This window comes from Anoplopoma fimbria, chromosome 20, assembly GCF_027596085.1.
Source record: "Anoplopoma fimbria isolate UVic2021 breed Golden Eagle Sablefish chromosome 20, Afim_UVic_2022, whole genome shotgun sequence".
NCBI classification, from domain to species: domain Eukaryota; kingdom Metazoa; phylum Chordata; class Actinopteri; order Perciformes; family Anoplopomatidae; genus Anoplopoma; species Anoplopoma fimbria.
Genome location: NC_072468.1, coordinates 11994981 through 12015934, shown reverse-complemented (window position 1 = coordinate 12015934; position 20954 = coordinate 11994981). Strand labels below are relative to the sequence as shown.

General features: G+C 42.7%; 2 protein-coding genes across 4 annotated transcripts in view; one reads left to right on the top strand and one right to left on the bottom strand.

Moving 5' to 3' along the window:
- Positions 1 to 60: 60 nt before the first annotated feature.
- Positions 61 to 10251, top strand: pop1 (POP1 homolog, ribonuclease P/MRP subunit). 3 transcript variants are annotated; one of them, XM_054620865.1, is made up of 16 exons: positions 61 to 313; positions 521 to 641; positions 1265 to 1423; positions 1724 to 1899; positions 2039 to 2293; positions 2396 to 2483; positions 2650 to 2828; positions 2977 to 3251; positions 3368 to 3461; positions 3558 to 3666; positions 3799 to 3918; positions 5404 to 5525; positions 5679 to 5870; positions 7356 to 7510; positions 8125 to 8361; positions 9030 to 10251. In XM_054620865.1, exons 2-16 carry the CDS (start codon positions 521 to 523, stop codon positions 9727 to 9729), a joined length of 2982 nt encoding a protein of 993 aa, XP_054476840.1. In that variant the 5' UTR covers positions 61 to 313; the 3' UTR covers positions 9730 to 10251. The 3 variants fall into 3 exon arrangements, with proteins under 3 accessions (XP_054476840.1, XP_054476838.1, XP_054476839.1); XM_054620863.1 differs by having other exon boundaries at positions 518 to 641; XM_054620864.1 differs by having other exon boundaries at positions 484 to 641.
- A 648-nt stretch (positions 10252 to 10899) lies between these two features.
- LOC129109653 (NIPA-like protein 2) overlaps positions 10900 to 20954 on the bottom strand; it is a 28040-nt gene continuing 17985 nt past the window's right edge. Inside the window, exons 4-11 of the mRNA XM_054621765.1 lie at positions 17894 to 17953; positions 16600 to 16721; positions 15008 to 15104; positions 14607 to 14742; positions 14245 to 14333; positions 11651 to 11714; positions 11472 to 11569; positions 10900 to 11289 (exon numbers count right to left, since the gene is read on the bottom strand). Of these exons, the coding sequence (XP_054477740.1) occupies positions 11180 to 11289; positions 11472 to 11569; positions 11651 to 11714; positions 14245 to 14333; positions 14607 to 14742; positions 15008 to 15104; positions 16600 to 16721; positions 17894 to 17953 (776 nt within the window). The 3' untranslated portion in view covers positions 10900 to 11179. The remainder of the gene's footprint in view (positions 11290 to 11471; positions 11570 to 11650; positions 11715 to 14244; positions 14334 to 14606; positions 14743 to 15007; positions 15105 to 16599; positions 16722 to 17893; positions 17954 to 20954) is intronic.

Here is a 20954-nt window from a genome sequence, read left to right as displayed (position 1 = left end):
GAAGCGCAAACGCGTTTTTTTATTTTCTATTTTTTGCACAAGTGCGGTCATACTTTTAAAATATGTTATGCTCAGATTCAGATTTAACGTTACTCGTGACAAAAGAAGACATGAATTCAAGATAATTGCCGTCTGTTGGCATTGTAACTTTTAGTTGCGCCGATACACTACAAATCCCATGAACCCCACGTACTAAGAAGCACACGTTACGTCAACCAGCGTGGGGAAAACTCACATGGTAGCTGACTGGAAATAGACAGGACTACATTCGGAGCAGAGTTTCTGATGTACTATAATAGTGGGGAATCTAGAGGTGAACATTTCTCTCCTTTTGTTTTCAGCTGTATTGTATCTGTTGTTGTTAATTAGCTAGCTAAACAAACCACAACTTAACGAGGTGTAAAGTAGCCTAGCTAGCTAACGTTAGCCATAGCGAACCCTGGCACGTCATGTTAGTGTTTGAAGTGTCAGCTTTTCGTTCAGCTCATCTCTGAGGCTGCCTTGTGGTTGTCTGTAGAAGATGTCTGCAGCTAAAGTGAAAATGCGCGAGAAGAAGATGAGGAACCAGCCCGCCAGTGTTCAGTACCCATCTGTGCTGGAGAGCAGCACACAGAAGAACGGGGGGGACACTCCGGTCACCGGTACTGTGCCTTCACTTTTTTTTATCTGTTATGGTCCAATATGTCTGCCTTTGTTCGTGTGATGCTGTATGCGACCTATTCTCTATCCTCGTGCTCTCCGTGACCTCGTCGCCTCTTGCTGCTGCATGGTCAGCACATTTCAGTATGCGTCCTGTCTGGCAGCATCATTTAATGTAACTGTGTATCAATGAGCATGAATATCAACAAACCCATCGCTCTGTTATACAGGACACAGTCCATGTCAGCTGCAGTGTTACTGCCTTCAACTTATCGATTATCCGACTTATCTGTGGACGGGTTATCTAAAAACTCGAATTTATCTGAATGAACTCATCAGGGGATCTCTGGGTAAAAATGAGCCTTGGTCTCCTATGCTATGATATTCTTAACACAAAATGGTTAATGAAAATGCTAATATTGTAAAAGCACAATAACGGAAACTAGGTATAAAAACCGATTTGGACACAGGCTCCTCTTTAAGTCAGAACCACATGAATAGGCTAGTATTCAGAACAGAAGCCACCTTAAGACCCTTGGCTTACCATTTCTGTTTCTATAACGCTTCTTGAACAAACACAATCTTGAAGCTTTAGGCAAATTACAAAATAATGATCTCTCCACAGGTGGAGGTGGAGCTGGTGGTGAGGCCGGTGGTGCTGGTCCATCTGGCTTCTATCCAAATACAGAAAGGCCAAAGAACCCCCACCAGCGGGGGGGATGGGTCCGAGGACACCAGAGAGATGGTGGCGGCTACGCCAAGGAGATGCCAAAATACATCACTGGTAAAAACATTGTCCCACTCTTCCAAATTCACTTTTTTTATTTTTTTTTTAAAGATAGCATAATGTCTTCACCACCCTGTGATTTTTCCAATAAAAAGTCCTGATAGCTATTGAGATCCATCTTTCACCATTTCCATAGAAAATGGTCAGAGTTCGCTCTTAGATCCATTGCTTTCTTCTGGTCTAGTTTTTCCAGTTATCCTTTTATTAAACACACACCTACTTAGGTCACAGTCAGATTACTGACTTTTTTTAAATTCAGTGCTTCCACCCTTCTCCCCTGCTCCCGTCCCTACACAGCTGGAGCTTTTGCCAGGGCCAGGGCGGCGGAGGTGAGCACCATGCTGAAAGCCGTCACCAAGACAACGGGCAGCTGCCATGTGTTTGGAGCCTTACCCAAACACATGAGGAGACGGGCGATGAGCCACAACACCAAGCGGCTCCCTTGCAGACTGAGAGATTTGGCCAACAGGATGGTAAAGCTCGGAATATTTCCTCCTATTGGAAATAACATGGGTACGCCATCTTGGCGTACCCATGTTATTTCAGGTAACATTCTATGTCTGGTGTTTCTGCGTCCCCGAGCACACTGACATTTCTGTGTCCTCCCTCCAGCGAGAGAAGAGCCTCCAGGGCGGCAAGAAGAAGGAGGAGGCGAAGAGCAAGAGCCGCAAGGCCCGCCGCCGGCACGGAAACCTGCTGCTGGAGTTCAACCGCCGGCAGAGGAAGAACATGTGGCTGGAGACGCACATTTGGCACGCCAAGCGCTTCCACATGGTAAAAAAGTGGGGCTACTGTCTCGGGGACAGACCCACATACAAGTGTTACCGGTCCAGCTACAGGGCTATGAGCAGCCACTGCCTGCTACAGGTAACCAGGTTTCATTTTTGTCACAAAGCTAGGATTGTCATTAATGTGATTTCACTGCCAGAACAACAAATGTGACCTTTTTTTTGGGTTTTGTTCACTCAGGACCTTTCTTACTACTGCTGCATAGAGCTACACGGAGAGGAAGACAAGCTGCTGGCTTCTCTGTCCCAGCTGACCAGCAAGGAGGCTGGTGAGAATACACAGTACACCAACCACAAATACACACATTTGGTCTTTATTTAATGCTCTAAAATACAGGGAATGTGGACCTATTTTTCCAGTGGTAATATCAATGATACAAATCTATGTTTAGATGGACCAATTGGCGTAATATGCGAGTGGTGTATGTTTTCCAGGTCCCACATTTGCTGCAGCACTGAGTCTATCAGGGCAAAGACAGGGCAGTGTGGTAGTGTACAGAGCAGGACAGTACCCCATGCAGCCCCTGGGCCCTGTCACCTTCCTCTGGAGACCCCGTGCACAGGGCTCAACCCACAGGCAGCTGTGGATTTGGGCTCATCCCACAACAAAACAGGTGCAGTAGGTGCTTTATGAACATTAAAAGTATTTAGGATTTATTATTCTGAACATTGTTGGTGAAAGGTTTGGTTGTTGTGGAAATGATAGTGAATGGAGAGAAGAGGGCAGCAAGACCATTACCTCTAACTGTGTGCTCCTTGCAGGACCTTCTTCTTGAGTTACAAACTGTCTGCCAGTGTTGTGAGGCCGTACTTCCCCCCGTTGCTCCAGCGGTGACACCCGCTGACGTTGTTCCCGCCATAAAACTGGAACCAAAGCCTGAATCAACCCCTAAGGCCAAGCAGGTGACTGGAATCAAGAGAAAGCAAACCTGTAAAGTTGACGGTGAACCTCCTGCCAAGAAGATCCTGGGAGATGGAACCAGATCTCCCACCACCCCGGTTACCTGGAAGTCCAGCTCAAATGGGATCGTTATAAGGTTAGCGTAGTTAGGAGGGAATTTAATTGAGATGCAAACTGAGTAAAAATTGGCTTCAATTCATTATTTTCACTCCAAATGGTGATGGGAATTATTTTATTTGACATCTGTTGCAGTGATCTCACGATGGAGATCGTACGCTATCGTCTGATTGGACCACAGTCCCATTCTTTTCTGGCGGAAACTATAGAAGCAGCTACAAACTGTGATGTAAGACTTATGAAATATATTTGCATTTCACTCTGAAGGACTGTGTTTAACAAGATCTTTTTTTTTTTTTTTTTTTTTTTTTTTTTTTCTTTTAAGGAAATGAGCAAATCCCAGCCCTCCTCTCTCTGGTGGCCTGAGCACTGCAAAAATGAGAGCAAGATGGACCTGCATCAACAACAAGCCGATGTCTTTCAACTACTGAAAGGTCTGTTGTTCATTTCTTTTGTCAATGTCAATGTTTTTTTTTGTTTTTTTTTCAGATAATACTAACTTTTTGCTGACCAGTGAGATACGTTTTGTACATGTTCATCTGACCATGACTGTGTGATTCCTCCAGGCATCTATTCAACTGGAGACCTCCCCTCGGGCACAGTACTTGGTCTGAATGTTGATGACCCCAGGCTGACATTACCCACAAAGAAGGTTAAAGCTTTACCCAGTGTAAAGCAGGCACAAGGTAAAATCTGACCTACCAGACACACATTGTAGGAGTCAGGACAGGTGGTTTTCAGACTTGCAAGGGTTACAAAGCTCATACAGTCGTATATTATTTCCCCCGACTCAAATCATCCCCTCTGTTTATCGATGTGGATTGTGTCATATAGTGTGCAGATGGATCGAAACTTTCCTGTTTCATATAGACCAGCAGAAAACTATTACAGAGACTATTACATAAGACATATCTATAGTCATTATCTCTGCCAGGAGATAATGAGATCAGTTGTTTGTGTGTGAGTGAGTGAAAGTATTTGTGCTTCTCTGTCAATCTCATGCTGCTGCACGGAACTGCATAATATTTTGGATGCCTAGTTATGGCTTTATGCTCAAGGACCTCCCCCGGTAGCAGTGACTCACACTTTCTAAAAAACACCTTTTTATTGCATGTTTTATACGGCCATTTATTGAATGCTTACACCTCACTCACTACTCTAAACTGTCCCCCGCAAGTGAGACACATAGCGGGAAACAATTTACTCAGTTTTGCAGAACTATCCGTAAACACACAGCTTAGTTGCAGACATACCGGGTGGAGATGTGCACTCTACTGGGTGCACCTTTCTAGTCGAACATAGAATCAGTCCGTTGTTTCTGGTCATGAGGTTGTGTAAGTGAGTACACATCTGGTTCTGTGCTCCGGGGGGCCTCTGCCTGGCCATGCAGATGTTCCAGGTTCGAATCCTGGCAGGACCCTGTGCTCCAAACACACCCTCAGTGACCGACAACAACTGATTCACTTTGCTCACTTCTGATAAGACATGTAGTCCATTTTGTCAGTGTAGAGCTTTTCTCAGTTTGCACATTTCCAGTTAAGTCCTTTGCTCACGTGATTGACGGTTGTGGGCTAGGGGAACAGACCTCGAAAAGCATCTTGTATTCCACACATCGGATGCCCACATCTACAATCTTCCATTTGTACTTTTAAAATCAAGCATAAACAAACACAAGACATGTCTTGCTTTGCATTTACCAGTAGCTAGAACAGCATTAGCAGCCATAGCATCCAGGATAAGGCACACCTTAAAATAACCAGAATTATTCCTCAAGTTTGTGACTTGATATAAAGAAATAATGATGTCACTAGTTTAACAAGAGATATTCACATTCATATTCATTTATTTTGAACAGAGCTGCTCACTTTCTGACATGCAGCAAGGGTTAATAATTTAACCCAGGGTGAATGCCTTTGTAGCCACATTTGCCAATAGAATTAGTTACATTTACAAATATTTTCATTTTCTGTTCCAGTTATCTGGAACCTGGAACAGGTTTTCATATCTATGAAATTATCATTTGTGAAACCCAGTAAACTCAGCTGTTTGGTGAATCATATATGAATGATGTTGGGTCATAGATCAGACGCAGGGAGCTTCACACGTCTCCTCTGACACGAGTGATGACGGTCATACAGGAGCGTGCCATGTGTGTGCTGTGTTTGTTTCAGAAGAGGAAGAGGAGAAGAGGAGGGAGCTGATGTTGCGAGGAGTCCCAGCACACTGCTGTCAGAGTAACCTGTGGGAGCGATCTGTCCGGGAAAACGTCACGGATAACAAGATATCAGAGCAGGTAGTTAAATGTCATACTGTACTTTTCAGTTATGGTTATTGTACTTTTGCTTATATACCATCTTAACATCACAGCCAATCATCTCTATTCCTAGAAGCTCAGGTGAGCTTGATGTGTCTCTCACCTCTAGCATGTTCTCTGCATTGCCTACAGGAGCTGAACCGTATGAAGAGTGAGGTGCTGGTGCCGGGCTCCAGGCTGAGCCCCACTCCCCCGCAGGGCCGAGTCCCCATCCTGCTGGTCCACCAGCCCGGCAAACAGGTGGGGCATGAGATGAGCTGCTGGGGTGCTGGATGGGATCTGCTGCTTCCCAAAGGATGGGGCATGGCCTTCTGGGTCCCACTGGTAGGTACCATGAACAGTGCCTTTATTCAGTTGAATTTCACTTTATTATCTTTTCATTTCTTACAACTACAGAAATATAATAGGAGTAGACATTGCCATTGCTACCCTTGGAAAAGGATTATCTTCCGTCTAAACTACTAAACGGCCTTGTGACAAGTGGCGGACTCACTGAGATGAAGTTTTACAGTAACTACTTCAATGAGCAGTAGAGTAGAAATGTTATGAAGCACAGAGAGCCAGGGTAAATGAGTAAAATTAAAAACGTCATGCTTCATCTGCACACTATTATCACAGCACATTTGTTACCAGATGAGTGCCAACTTTGTTCGGCTCATTTTCTCTAACCAGTGTATCATTTAAGTGTCGTGGAATTGGCAAGCTAGCTAACCATTGGACAGCTGGCTAATGGCTCGCATGCTCATTGCGTCATTCTACGCTGGTTTCAGAATATGAGCCAATCAGCGGACTGGTGGCTGATGGCAGCGCTGGGTTCAAACGTCCCTCCACCTCACTCTTCTCCGCTTGGTGGATGACAAGCTTGTTACCTAGCTAAGTAGCCAGCCACCTGTCTCTGGAGCGTAGTTTAGTTATTAAGAATCCCACTGCTCTCCTTTTGAAAGACCTGTGCAGCATTCAATGCTAGTATTTAATAGGCGTCCATGCGCAGCGAGTTACTGGTAACCTGATGTGTTCGGGTCACATGCCCTGACCAATGGGCCATCCTGACCCTTACAACTTAAGGTCAATGCTTAACCTTAACCAGTCGTGTCTGCCTCAACCGGCTACGCATGAAGAGCAGAGGATTCATAATTACACATGTGAGAGGCTACTCCGCTCTTTCCTGTCAAGCACTTTACTAAACAACTACAATCACCTTTTTCTTTTGTCAAATAACCTCGTAAAAAACAGTTCAAGGTCCATTTTACTTCTATTCTATTTCTATGGGTTAAAACACTTGTATTCACTGATATTAATTCTGCTCTGAAAAACTGCTGCTTGTCTATCCAGCACAATTTTAGCTGTTTGAGTCATTAATACTTATCAGCTGTAGTATATCAGGTAGAGTGATGAGGCCTAGTTGGTCAGACCTGGGTGATATGGATTTGATTATACCTTCGCACTGATGGAACGCCGTGGCCAGAGACACGGATGTCACTGCACGCTAACTGGTTTGAGTGTTACAGCTGCGTGGCGGTAACTCTATTTCAAACTGAACATGCAGGTTTCCTGGTATTTAAATGAAGGTGCTGCGAGGCAGCATGTGTACAGCGTATAATACTTTGGATGTCAGTATGGAAAGCTCCGTGAAAGATGTGTTTATTATTCGCGTTGCCTTGCTTGTGTTTTGGGGCAGTTCCATTTTGTTCGGACAAGAACTGTGAAATGTTAAATGTACCTTGAAATCTAAAGGAGGACTAGAAGCCCTCGGGTTCACTTTATTTGTTCCGTGAAATCCGGCATTCTTTGCTTTCTCTCCTCTGCCAGACGTACAGAGGGGTTCGCATCGGAGGCCTGACCATGAGTCTGAAACACTCTCAGAATAAAGGAGCCCCACACTTCCCCCATGATTACCCAGACTGCCCTGCAGGCGTTCGCTTTCAGGAGGAGCAGGAGGCTCAGCTCCTGCACAAGTTCAAAAGGTCAGCTGAAAAACTGAGCAGGAAAAGAAACCAAACATATTATTGTTGTGTGTAATTAATATTATTATGATCACTGTGGGGACATGTTGTGCTGCCAAAGCTTTTGTGTATCTTGTAATATTATTTTGGCATATCACTGGTATGTCAGCCTGCTGATGGAATACAAATTTCCCAGAATATTAGAAGGTCCATTTTACTGATGGAGTTGTTTTATATATTTTTAATCACTCATTGGCAAACCTCAAATGACCCTTTTTTAACTGTGAGGGGAAATGTTTTCAGTTATACAACATAAAGTGAGGTGATAATCAGACCCTGTTGTAACTGGAGATGCTTTGTAGTGTTCTGTTACTGTATGACTGTATATACCGTATGTTCAATCCTCTGCTAGAAAATAAGAGTCGGAGTGGTGATGGTGTCAGTGGATAAGAGGTTTGATAGATGGAAATACTTCCAAGTTCTGACCCGGTTAATTTCCCACCATGCACACGAGATTATGCTTCTCTTCCTCTACTTTCTGCCCGAGCAGCAGTCGCGATTTGTTAGATACATTTACAGGGCTGCCCCCCAAGCAGCTAGACAAGGGTTTGACCTTCTGACCCCCCCTCCCGTAGGAATCCGCCCGCCAAAAGGACCAATTACATTAAACACGGCTGTCTGGCCCCTTTCTGTTGCCCGTGGCAACAGCTGTCCGAGGAGTGGGAGCTCATCTTGAGGGAAGGAGGAGAGGAGGGGGAAGGAGACCACCGGACCCAAACGGCGACAGAGGCCGATGCTGTGATGGAGGAGGCGGCGACATCACGCAGAGACGTCACCGTAGTAACGCCTCCGAGACGGGTCACTGTACTGAGGTAACCGTTTGTCTTGTGTACTCTTCACTTCTCTCTCGCTTGTCTTATTGTGAAAATAAACTCATGTTTGCTTTGACTCAAAACACACCCACTGCAGTTTTACGCCAAACTCCCTTTTACATCCTTAACATCTAAATCACACTTCTAACAATATTAATGCACTTGACTTTTAAAGGTCCCTCGAGAAGTAATGTGCAGCGTTTTTAGGGGTGGGGGGAGAGTTTGACCTCCAATCATTGCGTCTCCTATATTTTTTTTTATTTTTTTAATGAAGAGACCCCGGCGCAGCTTTTGACAGGCTTGATGCATGGTGCTTCTCTCGTCTACCTCCCTTTCATCATCGCGTCCCTGATGAGAATACCCAAAGTACGTCCAGCCTTAAATTGCTGCAATACATCACAGAGATTAGTGGAGGGGGAAGAGTTGCATCTATCTTCATAAAACCATCACACCGGCTTTGAGTAACGACTGACTTTATGAGAAAAAAAAATTGATGGATTTTCACTGTCCATTGGCTGCCTTTTTGTTTTCAGCATTAGGAATTAAAAAATGTGCTTCAACCAAATTTATTGTCCCTCGGGGCACCTAACAGGGCCAACACAACTTTTCTTTTTGCATATGAATCACTTGGTATAAATGGATTTAAAAACATTTTTTATGCTTCCCAGGAACAGAAAGTCACTGAGGCTGCTCTCTGGTTGGTGCAGACCCACGACATCTAAAGGTCAAAGGGCACGCCGTGGCGGCGAGCTGTCCCCTCTCGACCGGTCGGCCATGAAGCTGTTTCTGTCAGCACACGGGACGAGTCTGGTGTGGGTGCGCCTTAGGCTGCTGTCCAAGGGCAAACCAGAGCTCCACGCCATGGTGTGCGTGCCAACCACGGAGGACCTGAAGCTGCTGGACAAGGAGTCCGGCGGCGGCAGTGGCCCCCAGGAGCCGACGCACAGAGACCACTTTAAAAGTCGAATTAGACGTCGAAAGAAGGGCCCCAAGAGGGCTGCTGCCTCGTCTTTGTGTTCCGATAAGCCAGAGGGCAGAGAGTCAGACCCACGCTCTGGCTCTGAACCAAACCCCACCACATCTAAAGGCCCCAAATCCTCCCCCCAATCAACCCCTGACCTCACCTTTGGGCTGTGGCCGGACCCTCTTCCGAGCGTCACCTCCCACTGCTCCCGGGTGACGCTAGGCTGGGTCACCCAGGGCGACTTCTCCCTGTCTGCCGGCTGTGGGGAGGCACTGGGGTTCGTCAGTGTGGCCGGTCTCCTCAGCACCCTCTTCAGCCAGCCGGTGGAACACAGAGGAACGTTGCTGCTGCGCAACCCCGCGTCCCTGCACTACCGCTTCACTAAAGTCAACCTAGAGGTTTGATTGAAACGTCTGAGCCTGTGCAGAACTTAACAAAGATCAACACGGCTTCTGTCCTGCAGAGGCCTGAAATGATATGTAATCAAGTCGCATGATGCTTCATTAACTAAGTGATCCCTATGCCTTGGTAATGTTCGGAAGACCTAATATTGTGCATGGGGCCTAACTTTTTTTTTTTTTTTTACTTCTATATATTTTACTCTGAAAGAGGCATCATTATGGTTTCAGTTGAGAAAGGTTGGATGTGTTTTCATACTGATGCTTTTTGTAAGAGGAATGCTGCACAAAAGAGATCAGTTAAACACAACTTGGTTTCCAAAAATAATTAATTAAGGCTAATTTTACTTCCCTCTAAATCCACGCTAAGGATGACAAGTGTATTTAAGTTAGTGGTATTCTATTCTTTTTTTAAAATGTCAGATTAATGGGTTTGAATTTGAAAAAGTGTCAGTTTCTGTTTCAAAACAAGCCACTCCATTAAAGATTGTTTCAACATAAGCTAATAAAATACCCATGCTGCACTTGACAGAATTTGTCATCTTTGGTTAATTGCTGTAACTTTGTGTGTAAAACCGCTCAAGTGTTCCAGCACACAGAGGAGAGCATCATGGCCTGGCCCTGATAAGTAAATGAACTGAACAGCTGATACTTGAACATTCTTTTTATAGCTATACGGGCACAAACACAGGTTTCCCACACATCCCATAATGTGTAGGTGGCAGATGAGAGTTCCGTCGCTTGGCAACACTAAAGTTTTGTAGCAGTTGAGTCTAGTAGTCTTAAGTTTATTAAAGGGAAAGATGGCCGGGCATTAGTGCTTTTTAGGAGAGCTCCATTACATCTTCTTGGTTTGAGAGAGATGCAGGCTGAAGTATTTCACACAACGTCAAACCTGTCAGATGAGTGAGCTGATCAGCCACTAGGAAGGGTTTACGGTATGTAACTCCTCCTGAGCTACATCTGTCATTTTATAGTAAGATCATTCCTTTTACTCCAGATCAACAGGACACATGTCCAATGCTGTGTGTTTGTCTTTAAGCCTCCCCCACCAGTAGAGGGCAGTATTGCACTTATTTTGCCAAACCAGAGCTTGTCCTTGTTTATTGACAAGTGATCACACATAGACCAATTTATTCAATTAATTAACATAATACACATTTTTCATTGGAAGACATTGCTCACAGTGACCTCGTTGACCTTTTTTTCTTAAATTATTTTTCCTCATAACACTGCTGGAAATACTTTTCACTCAAGAGATTTCTGGGATATTTGAAGAGGTAATTGGTCATTTTGATAAATTAAAAAAAAATCCAAGACCATCATGGCCACCAATACGAATAGATGTCTACCATTAATTTTTATAAATAGAGATATTATCGAAGTACCAGGGGGTAAGGATGCACACATATACTAATCCACCCCAAAGCTCCAGTCCCAACAGATGGAGCCACTCCTACGAATCGTCGTGGGTCCGGCTGGCGCTGTTGCACATGAGTTTGGCTGCCAGCGATCCGTATGTCTGAGTCTTGGCCTCAGGCTGCACTTTGTCTGTGTGCCTTCTCCCTGTGAACACGGACAGCAGAGCTCGTTAGATGGACCTTGCTGCCAGGGCTGCACACATTAGCAGTTTGAAAAATCCAGGGTCTCTGCCAGCGGATTCAGACCAGTCACCGCTGGCCAATCAATACAAAGAGAGTTGGTGTGAAACATTCGACATTGTGAATAGGGCTGATTTAAAAACTTACTGGGAATCTTATCCATTGCAATAAAATTGGGATCTTGTTGCTTTATTTTTGGCCTGTTTCGGGCTATCAGGAAAACCCCGAGGAAAGACAGGAGACAGCTGGAAAAGAGTTTCGGGGAGGGACTGTAAATACTGCAATTTAATGAGCTGCAAATACTGCTGTGTGATTTGGATACTTACCCAAAAAGAAACATGAAAATGTTTAGTAGAGCCAAGCCTTCAAATTCCTGGTAAAACACAATTCCTGCAAAATGGAGAGAGCACATTAAAATGCATTTCACTTCTCATAGAATAACGGACTAATAAACGGACTAGATCACCTCAAGTGCTTTGTTTGTGAAACACAGCCCTGTTTATCCTGAGCACACACAACACTGGGATAATGAGAGGAAAGAGTTTGATTATTAACTGAATGTGTAGCAAAATGTTGGATGGGTCACAGATTAACCCTATCCAATAGAAACCTCTGTGCTCACTTCACTCTCTACGAGAGACGCAATCATTTTCCTCAATGTGGAACAAATCTAATCTTCAAGGAGGGGTCCACCCCCAGATGTTCTTATGCTGCCAGATATAATACATCAGCAGTTTGTTGTTCGATGCAGTCAATTGCTGGTTATATGTGTGGGTGGGGAGAGCAATATCAGAGAGGAAGATTCCCAGAAAAAGGGTTACTCAAATCACCACACACCTTGTGGCCCTCCCTCCTCTGTGATGGATGTCTATCTGTATGAGTATAGGATATCAGTGTAAAACTGGTGGTGGAAAACAACTGATGTTAACTGTAATGTTTTGGACCGCAGGAACATTTTCTGCTATTACGCTTCACTGGAGCTGCACTGGCACTGCAAAAAGCTAGAAACGATGTGACGTCACCAGCAGTTGGTCTACCAAAAGAATAACACAAAGGGTAAGGGATTTAGTAATGTAAGGTCCATTTAAATCATAAAAAAGTATTTTAAGGGGTGTGTGTTTCCTTTAAGACAAAACTGCTTTTTTTAAAAGAAGCCTGTCTTGTTTTCACACTGAACAAAGAACACTATTACTGACAGGATAATAGAGACCTGACCTGGCAGAATACGCATGGCTATAAATACTGTGGGGCTTTCGCTAAACCAGGACTCCTAAGTGGTTCACACAAATACGGGAGTGAGTCACCATCTTGACTGTGTGTTATGTTCTACCGTGTTGTGTCATGAATCCATTTCAACTATAGCAGTGAGTCTTGCACCACATCTTCAGAATAAGTGTTTGTGCTTTGATATTTTTTTTCCCTTATTGCAAACAAATTGAAACACCAAAATCAATACTTACTGACTTCTCTTCGCTGTTTGGGGTACTCAGCTTATTGGTTAATATTGAAGACAATAATCTTTATCTTATTAAAGAATCTTTTCCTCATAATTTCTTAGAATGTTCCTTGACAGAACAATTTCATTTTGACATGCAGGGTAAACACAGTTGTAGCCCACAGTTGATTTAGGCCCTGGTGTAGAGCATTTTACAGCCAACGTCTTCACAAACGTGGACGTTGGTAACAAAGTTAGCAAGCTTTGAACTTTAAATTTAAACCGCAAACAGTGTCAAAATGTCTGGCTGTTGCATGTTGGGTTGTCAGGATCACATGGATCACAACCGTGTCAGAGCAACAGGTGTTTCAGTTCGACAGGTCACCATGTTATCCAGTGATTTTCACCTAGCGGCCATTTAAAAACTCAATATGAGTCTATACATCATAGTATTTGACATTCTGTACATGATAACGTAGTTTGAAGCATCTAAATGACTTTTCTTGACTTGTATGTCTCGTTGGTGTAACGTTGCATGCTCTAGGTTTCTCTACCAAACACATGAACATATCTGGCCACTTAGAACTGGGCCACTTGCTTATGTGTCCTATCCCCTCAATAAGAATACCAAGACCTGGAAAACCAGTTTGTTTAGGTCACATTCACCATCTTTGGTGGTTAAGTCATGATTCTTTACAAACTGTAAAAGGGTTTATAGTGCATGTTGGCTCACTGGAACAGCTGTGACTCACAAATTAAAATGGGACCTTAATTGATTTGATCAATCACACCTGTGTATACCCTTCTATGACATGCTTTGAAAAGGGCCTATGTGCTCACATTTTCTACTCTTAGTTTGAATTCTAGCTGCAGCGTTTGAACCATTTGAAGACTTATAGTACTACTGTTCTCTTTTGAAAAAGGAAAAAATACCAATAACATATCAAAGTTGTGGAACATACTAAGGCTTGAATGGAGTATTTTTAGCTGACAGAGTAAATAAGTAGAGAAAAGACTAAATCCTGAGTGTGTGTGTGTGTGTGTCGACCTGCACTAATTAGCTCATCTCAACCACCTGTGTGTGTCTTGCAGCTATCAAAGGTTGCTGTGGTGATGGTAACTGCTGAGTGACTACTCTGACGGAGGACCTGAATAGTTAGAACTCTCTGATGAACACGTTGAATTATTCATTTGTTGGGGACAATACTCAGCAGATTAATACATATTTATTTTGCTACTACTTGTGGGACCAGGACAATTGATGTGGGATTGACTCAAAATAAACTACAGTGGCTATAAAGGAACGTGTGACCAGTTTACACAACACTGGAGGTCTGAGCCACAGAATTAGTTACATCAGGCTGTGCAGAATAACATCTGGATCAATTCACTGTCAGTTATGGTGTTGTTTACAGTTAGAGACTTGTCTTATCATTTAAGCAGGAAAACAGAAGTCAGAGAGTGACAGCTTGATGGATGACATACCTGCAACAATGGCACTAGCGGTGAAAAACACAAAGTTGATAGGAACCACCTCAGTGGCATCAAACATTTTCATTGCCTGATTGAGAAATCTGTTGAGACAGAAGGTTTGAGAGCTGCAGTGAATAGAATGACCTTGGCCATTGAGACAATGTAGCGGCCTATTTATCTATCATGATTCTGTAGGTGCCCTTGAAGGTACAGTGTCACCATGTCCATTATATCATTCCCCTTCAGTTTTTTGGAGATCTGGAAAGTCCAAATTACATCCAGCCCGTGGCAGACACGAGGGATTTGAGCGAAGAGGTTGAAAGAGGGGAAAAAAAGAAAGTACACAGAAGAAGAGAGATAAAACCTTGACTAACTTGATCTGGAAGGCACAGGAGGCGATCATGATGACGAGCATGACGTAGAAGATGGGGTAGATGAGCTGCAGCTGGCCTTTTATGGACTCTGTGATCATCCCCGACACGGCTTTGACTGAGATGACTGTCAGAGAGGCTGCGGTAAAACAGAGGGCAACAGATCACTTCAGCATTAAGCAATAGAGCACTTTCTCATTGGTTCATGCTGATTTGTAGAGTTTTAGTAATAATAAAAAAAATTATTCCCCTCCATTGCGCACTGCTCAGCTCTTAACTGCAGCGATGGGCAGAGTGCGAGTCAGTTTTTTGGTAACCAGGCAACAAAAGCAACCTCTGACTGCCTAAAACGGGTTTAATCCATAACCTCTGCCCTCAATCAAACAGCTTCTATTTGTTCATACCGAGCAGGGCAACCAGCAGCATCACAATGACTATGTGCTTCACTTTCCTGATCTTGTACACGTAGAGCAGGATACAAAAGACGAGGACCTCTAAGAACTGTTGAGAGAGCATGAGACGGAGAGAGAGAGAGAGGGAGGGGATACACAAATCATGAATTCCATTTCTTCCAACTTTGCACAGAAAATGAAAAATCTAAATTGCACTCAAATTGTACTTTTACTGACCGTCTTATCTGTGCAGCAAAGCGCTGCATGCGGGCAGAGAGCAGCGAGCATTAATTGAAACAAATGGCCGTGGCGGAAAAATGAAATGAGTTGCCTGGTCTTTAATGAGGAGGGGGCCCGGGGCCATCCTTGTGAGTCCTATAGACTTCTGCTCTAACGGATGGAGTTTAAGGAAGGAGTACAGAAACAGAATTAAGGGGAGAAAAAAAAAGGCAAGCTGACCTTTAAAACCACCCGTATCCCTGTAAATATGTGAAACAGAGGGCTTATTTTGAGGGATTTAGAGATATACATATATAGTTTAGCACTTCACACACTGTGAATGACACCAATGCTGTTTCATCATCTCCCAGATGAAATCGTTTGACAGTAGTATGACCTCTGGGAGCAACGAGAAGACACTGATTACAGTTCATCCTGTGCAGCTGGAGGTTGTTCCTCCAAAAGGCTGATGTGTACTCATGAAGCACAGCCAGAAATAGAAAGCAGCGTACCCTTTTTACACGCCAACAATCTCTGCAGCCCGACGCAGAGAGTACGTGAAATGTGAAAACATCTGTCCGTACATCTGCGTTTTCCTTACATCCCTTTGAACATTTTTTTCTTTTGTTTTGCATCCAATAGCTGCTTTGTTTCTGAGTGTGTTCACATGAGATCAGCATATGAGGGCTCCATAGGAGTGGAAAGTGTGAATATGGTTGAGAGAGAGGCTGCTCCCTGAATAATGACAGCACTGCCACCAAGGGCACACATTTACTATTCATACTACCGGCTAGCTTTTAGTTTCATAAAAGAAAATACTGTATGAAATGAAAAGTATATAGATATCAGAAATGCAATAGGTTACAGAGGTTCTCCTCTGCTAACACGGGAGTCCCAGCATCAATGGAGAAGCAGCAGGATATAATCTTATTATTATAAAAAAAACATCTAAGAGACTGGCATTAATGTTTACATTTTTCAGATGAGCAGGTTTAGAAATAAAGCACTTTGTTTCAGCTCTGTATCAAAGCCGTCTCTATGGTAATAGCTATGTCTATGCCATCCCAGCCTACGGGGAAGTTGAAGTAGGAGAGCATATGGGTGTTGGTTAATGCTCACTGAGACCATGAGGGGGGGGCAGTGTGTTTGTCTTTAATACTGAGTGGAGGATGATTTCACAATCTCCATGAAACACAACGAGCTAATTAACAGCAGGACAGGAGCAGGAATGTATTCAGGGACGTGTTCGAGGACATTCTAACAGTGTGCTACTAAGAGTAAAACATACAACAACCCATTTGGACACACAAACAGTAGCTCTGAGTAAACGAGACTTTGCTTATGTAGACATGTATATCACCGGAATCTTTAAAAGGGTTACATACAAGGTAAAGCACGAAGTACCAGCTGATGACGTAGTACTGGATCAGATGGGCTGTGATGTGTGTGGTGGTGTGGGGGGCAAACGTCACCAGGACATACGTTCCTGTTATTGCCAGGGTGCCACCTGTGGAGTAGAGACAGCGTAGGGTGGTGAGATAGGAGTCAAATAGTTTCATTTTTTTCTTGTTGTGCAAAAACTTTTGAACAAATAATTTATGCATGTTTTACATTTCCCGCAGCCACAGTCAACTATTTAGGCCTGGTCCTAGGACTAGTAATGATGTCTGTTTTAACAACTCACCATGTTACTGCTCAATGTACTGCACAGTTATAAGGCTGCTACACAGTGAGAAGGCTGTACCATTTATTCCACATAAATGCAGACATGTAGTGTTAAAGCGCTTTGAGTAGGAAGACTAGAAAAGAACTATACAATACAATCATTTACCATTTACCATTCACACAGCTTCTTACACTGTGGTATGGTTATGATTGTATACTATTTAAAGATTATTTATCAATCTTTAACATGGCCGTCAATGAATTTTATATGTAATTATATAACATTATATATATATATATATATATATATATATGAATATATTACTTTGAAAAGTCAGCTTTTAGTTACTCTTTCAAAGGAATGACTCTTTTGCGTTGCAAACTGCCTGTTTACATTGTTCATTGAAACACTACCACAAGCTGAATGCTGCTGTCATTTCTAGTTTTCATCTTTTACATCTTACATCTATGGTCAGTTTTCTATACATTTTGCAAACGGATCACTGTTCTCAGTGATTTTCCCCCCTTTATAAGTAAAACATCCATACAATAAAATGTTTCCAATATATGTGGCTGATAATGTCACTCAGCAATTACAAGACAATAGCCAAGGCGCTGATGATTAATTCAGGAAACCAACAGCATGCAGGGCTGTGTGGTGCTGATAGACATTTACAATCCAGCAGTTGCGATGATGCGCCATTGTGATGACCAACACGACCACGGCATTTAGCAGTGCTCCACAAATAGTTATGACAAACAATGCCTTCTGATAAAACAATATAATAGGATGTCTGTTGAATAGATTGTGTTTTGTTTTTTTTCGTCTAGCAGAAACAGACAGCAATTAGACTTTTTAACTAGTGTATAAAAATGTTTCTATCTCAGTCAAACTGAAATATGTTTCCGCCGTTTAAGGATTGATTTCACACGGAGATAAGTCACTTTGATATGTCTGAACTCCAAGATGTTACTTCTCAATCTTGTCCTCAGTGATCCAGAGTGTTTGCTTACCAACAATGTCAGAGACCCGCACCGTCTCCTTGAGGAAAATCACAGATATGATAGCACTGGCTGGGAAGAGAAAACATATAGTCCTGTTAGTTTAACCATCAATAAAACACACAGTTTCTATTCAGTCTACGAGAATATAATCTGGACACAGTTTTATCTCAAACTGTAGGCCATGTGTATACAGCAATCAGATACACAGTCTAGACACCCAACATTTGAATTTTTTCAGTTTAATCACAAGCAGGGTCGGATACTTGACTGAATATTGACTTGATAAAAACATATAAATAAATCAACAGCATTGCAAACACACTGGCTGTTTACTTCTAAACTGTCATTGGATGAGGAGAAATTATATTTTACTGTGAGAATATCACTACAATGGCTCCTATATATTGTATGTACACACTAATCATATGCAGTCACACGTTTACACCGAGCACTAGGTCATTAACATGTACACACAGTGATACTTTACAGTGTAAATGCAAGTCTGCCTAAATAGATACGCACACAATGCTTGACATGTTTAAATTGATCAGCCTGATAAAATCTGTCAGCTTGCTCAGATAAATGATACTCGTTTGGACTTACGGGGAGGTGAAATTCCACGGCAAACTTTACGTGAATCCATTCGTCAAGATCACTGTCAAAGAACAGCGACGCTGAAAAGCAATCAGTATCCAGACGGGGGGGGCTGTATATGAATGTATACCACATTTGGCTGAGACGGATAGCGAGAAAGGCAGACAAGCATGAGGCAGACTTGCGGATAAACATGCACATGCCTGATGGGTGGTCACACAGGCGGACCAACTGCCTGAGACAGAAAAAAAACATGCTGGAAGACAAAGTGTCAGTGGACAGACTGACGGGGAGGCAGATAGACGCAGTGAGGGCAGCGTGTCAGCGAGGAGGTCAGTTTGCATAACACGCCGTTGCTGCCATGCTGGAGGTCCTCAACACTAAGCAGCACCACTGAGCGCCATAGTGTTACATCCCTTTTCTGTCGATATATTGTATACAATCCGGTATATCCCCAATATTTCAGCTGGGGCAGATGTGAGATTTTGGACACAACTGCAGTGAGTGACTGCAGGTGATGGCACGCAGACAGATTGAACAGGAAGACATGCTGGATAAAAAAAAAAAGATGTATCCCTAATGATGAGATAAACTACAGAACATAAACAGTTCAATATGTTGTGGAGACACGTAGAGAAGCACTCTGGGGATTACTGTGGTGTTGTGGCATGACAGACACTTTCTCAATACGGATGTTATACATTGACTGTCGAGCTCATTGCAGTTTTATTAGCAAAATGCTTCCACCTGGGGGGTCCTTTTTAGTCAAAGCTAATAGAGAAGCTCATTATGAACAAAAAAAAAGAAAAATACAAGTTGAGTTATGGGAAAATGTCCCTTCAGTGTCTGTAAAGAAGATCATGCTGATGGAGTGTCTTCCAGAGGCAAGGCATTGATGTGCACGATGCCACAGGGACATTACTGTCAAACAGGAAGTTTATAAAGACTCTCCTTGGTATTCTGATGAAACAGTCAGTTGTTAAATATTTCATACTGTGAGCATGTTCGCATATACATTTAGGACTCCTTCTTTGCCTCTGGGGCTGGCTGGATCCATCAAGTAACCATAGCAACTCACTTCGAAGTGAGATTCACACAGCTTGATAAAATGAGAAATGTGGTAACCTCTGGGGTACACAGTTCTGTCACTGCTCCAGTGTGTTCATGGATGTGTTTGTGTGTGTGTGTGTGTGTGTGTGTGTGTGTGTGTGTGTGTGTGTGTGTGTGTGTGTGTGTGTGTGTGTGTGTGTGTGTGTGTGGACTGCCCCTCTACGTGCTCTCTCTCTCTCTCTTTCTCTCTCTTATGTGTAGTAATGGGACCCTCCCTGTGGGAGAACACACCGTGTCAAACATTCTTTCCCCACCCATATGTGACATGAACGGATGAAAGCAGCAAAAGTTGAGCTGTCATCTCCCAGAGAGGCTCAGATATAAGAAATGCACATAAAGTATTGTTCACAATGTCACTAAACAGATGGTGACTTTTGAATACTCATTATTGTATTAGTATTCAGACAAGCTTTCAGAAATTCTTGAATAGACAAATGGTGTCTTATAGATGCCATACAGGTGTTTTTGAAATGTAATGTTAGACCCTATAAAATCAAGAGTGCCAGTTCTGAGGCTGAATAACAAACCAAACTCTTAAATAATCTGGTTTTTCTCTTACAGTGTACGTAGTTATACGAAAATGAATGTGCTGTAATTCCTAGATATCCCAAGAAATCTATTTGTTTGTAATCTTTGTTATCACGAACCAGGAAGTATTTAAACATTGCAAAAAGCCACATCATATGGACGGGTGTATTAGTGGATAGATCAAACAAATATCCGTCCTTCATCCAGGAGACTGCCGCCGCGCCACTTCTGTAATTATTTCAACCCAAACCAAAATCTTTTCCTAAACTGTAACTACTTTGTTAGCCAAACTTAACCTAAATAAGTATTTTAAGATCTTTTCCCAAACCTTACCAAGTACTTTTGTTGCCTAAACCAACATTAGTGTTTCACAATTTTTCCTAAACATAACTAAGTAGTTTTGTTAATTAGAAATAACTAAGTATTTAATGATATTTTTCTAGAACACACTAAGTAGTTTTATTTGCTAAACCTAACCAAGTATTACACAATATTAACCTAGAGCTAAATTAAAGGTGTTGTTGCCTTAAGGTAACCAAGTATTACACAACCTTTTCCTGAATTTAACTAAGTAGTTTTGTTAAAATGTGTTGTTGGGCTTTCATGGGAGAACTCACAATAAATGAGGAGTAACTTTTTCATAAGATATCCTACATATGATGAGCATAAATTGAATACATTTTCACAGATTTCAAATTAAAATGTTTCAATTAAAGCCAAAGATCCATTTAAATTGATAAAAACAGACTGCTTCACACAGTGATAGCAACACATCTAAATCAATGATACAAGTGCTGCAGGGTGACACCTGGGAGCAACACTGATGCAGTCTGTGAAT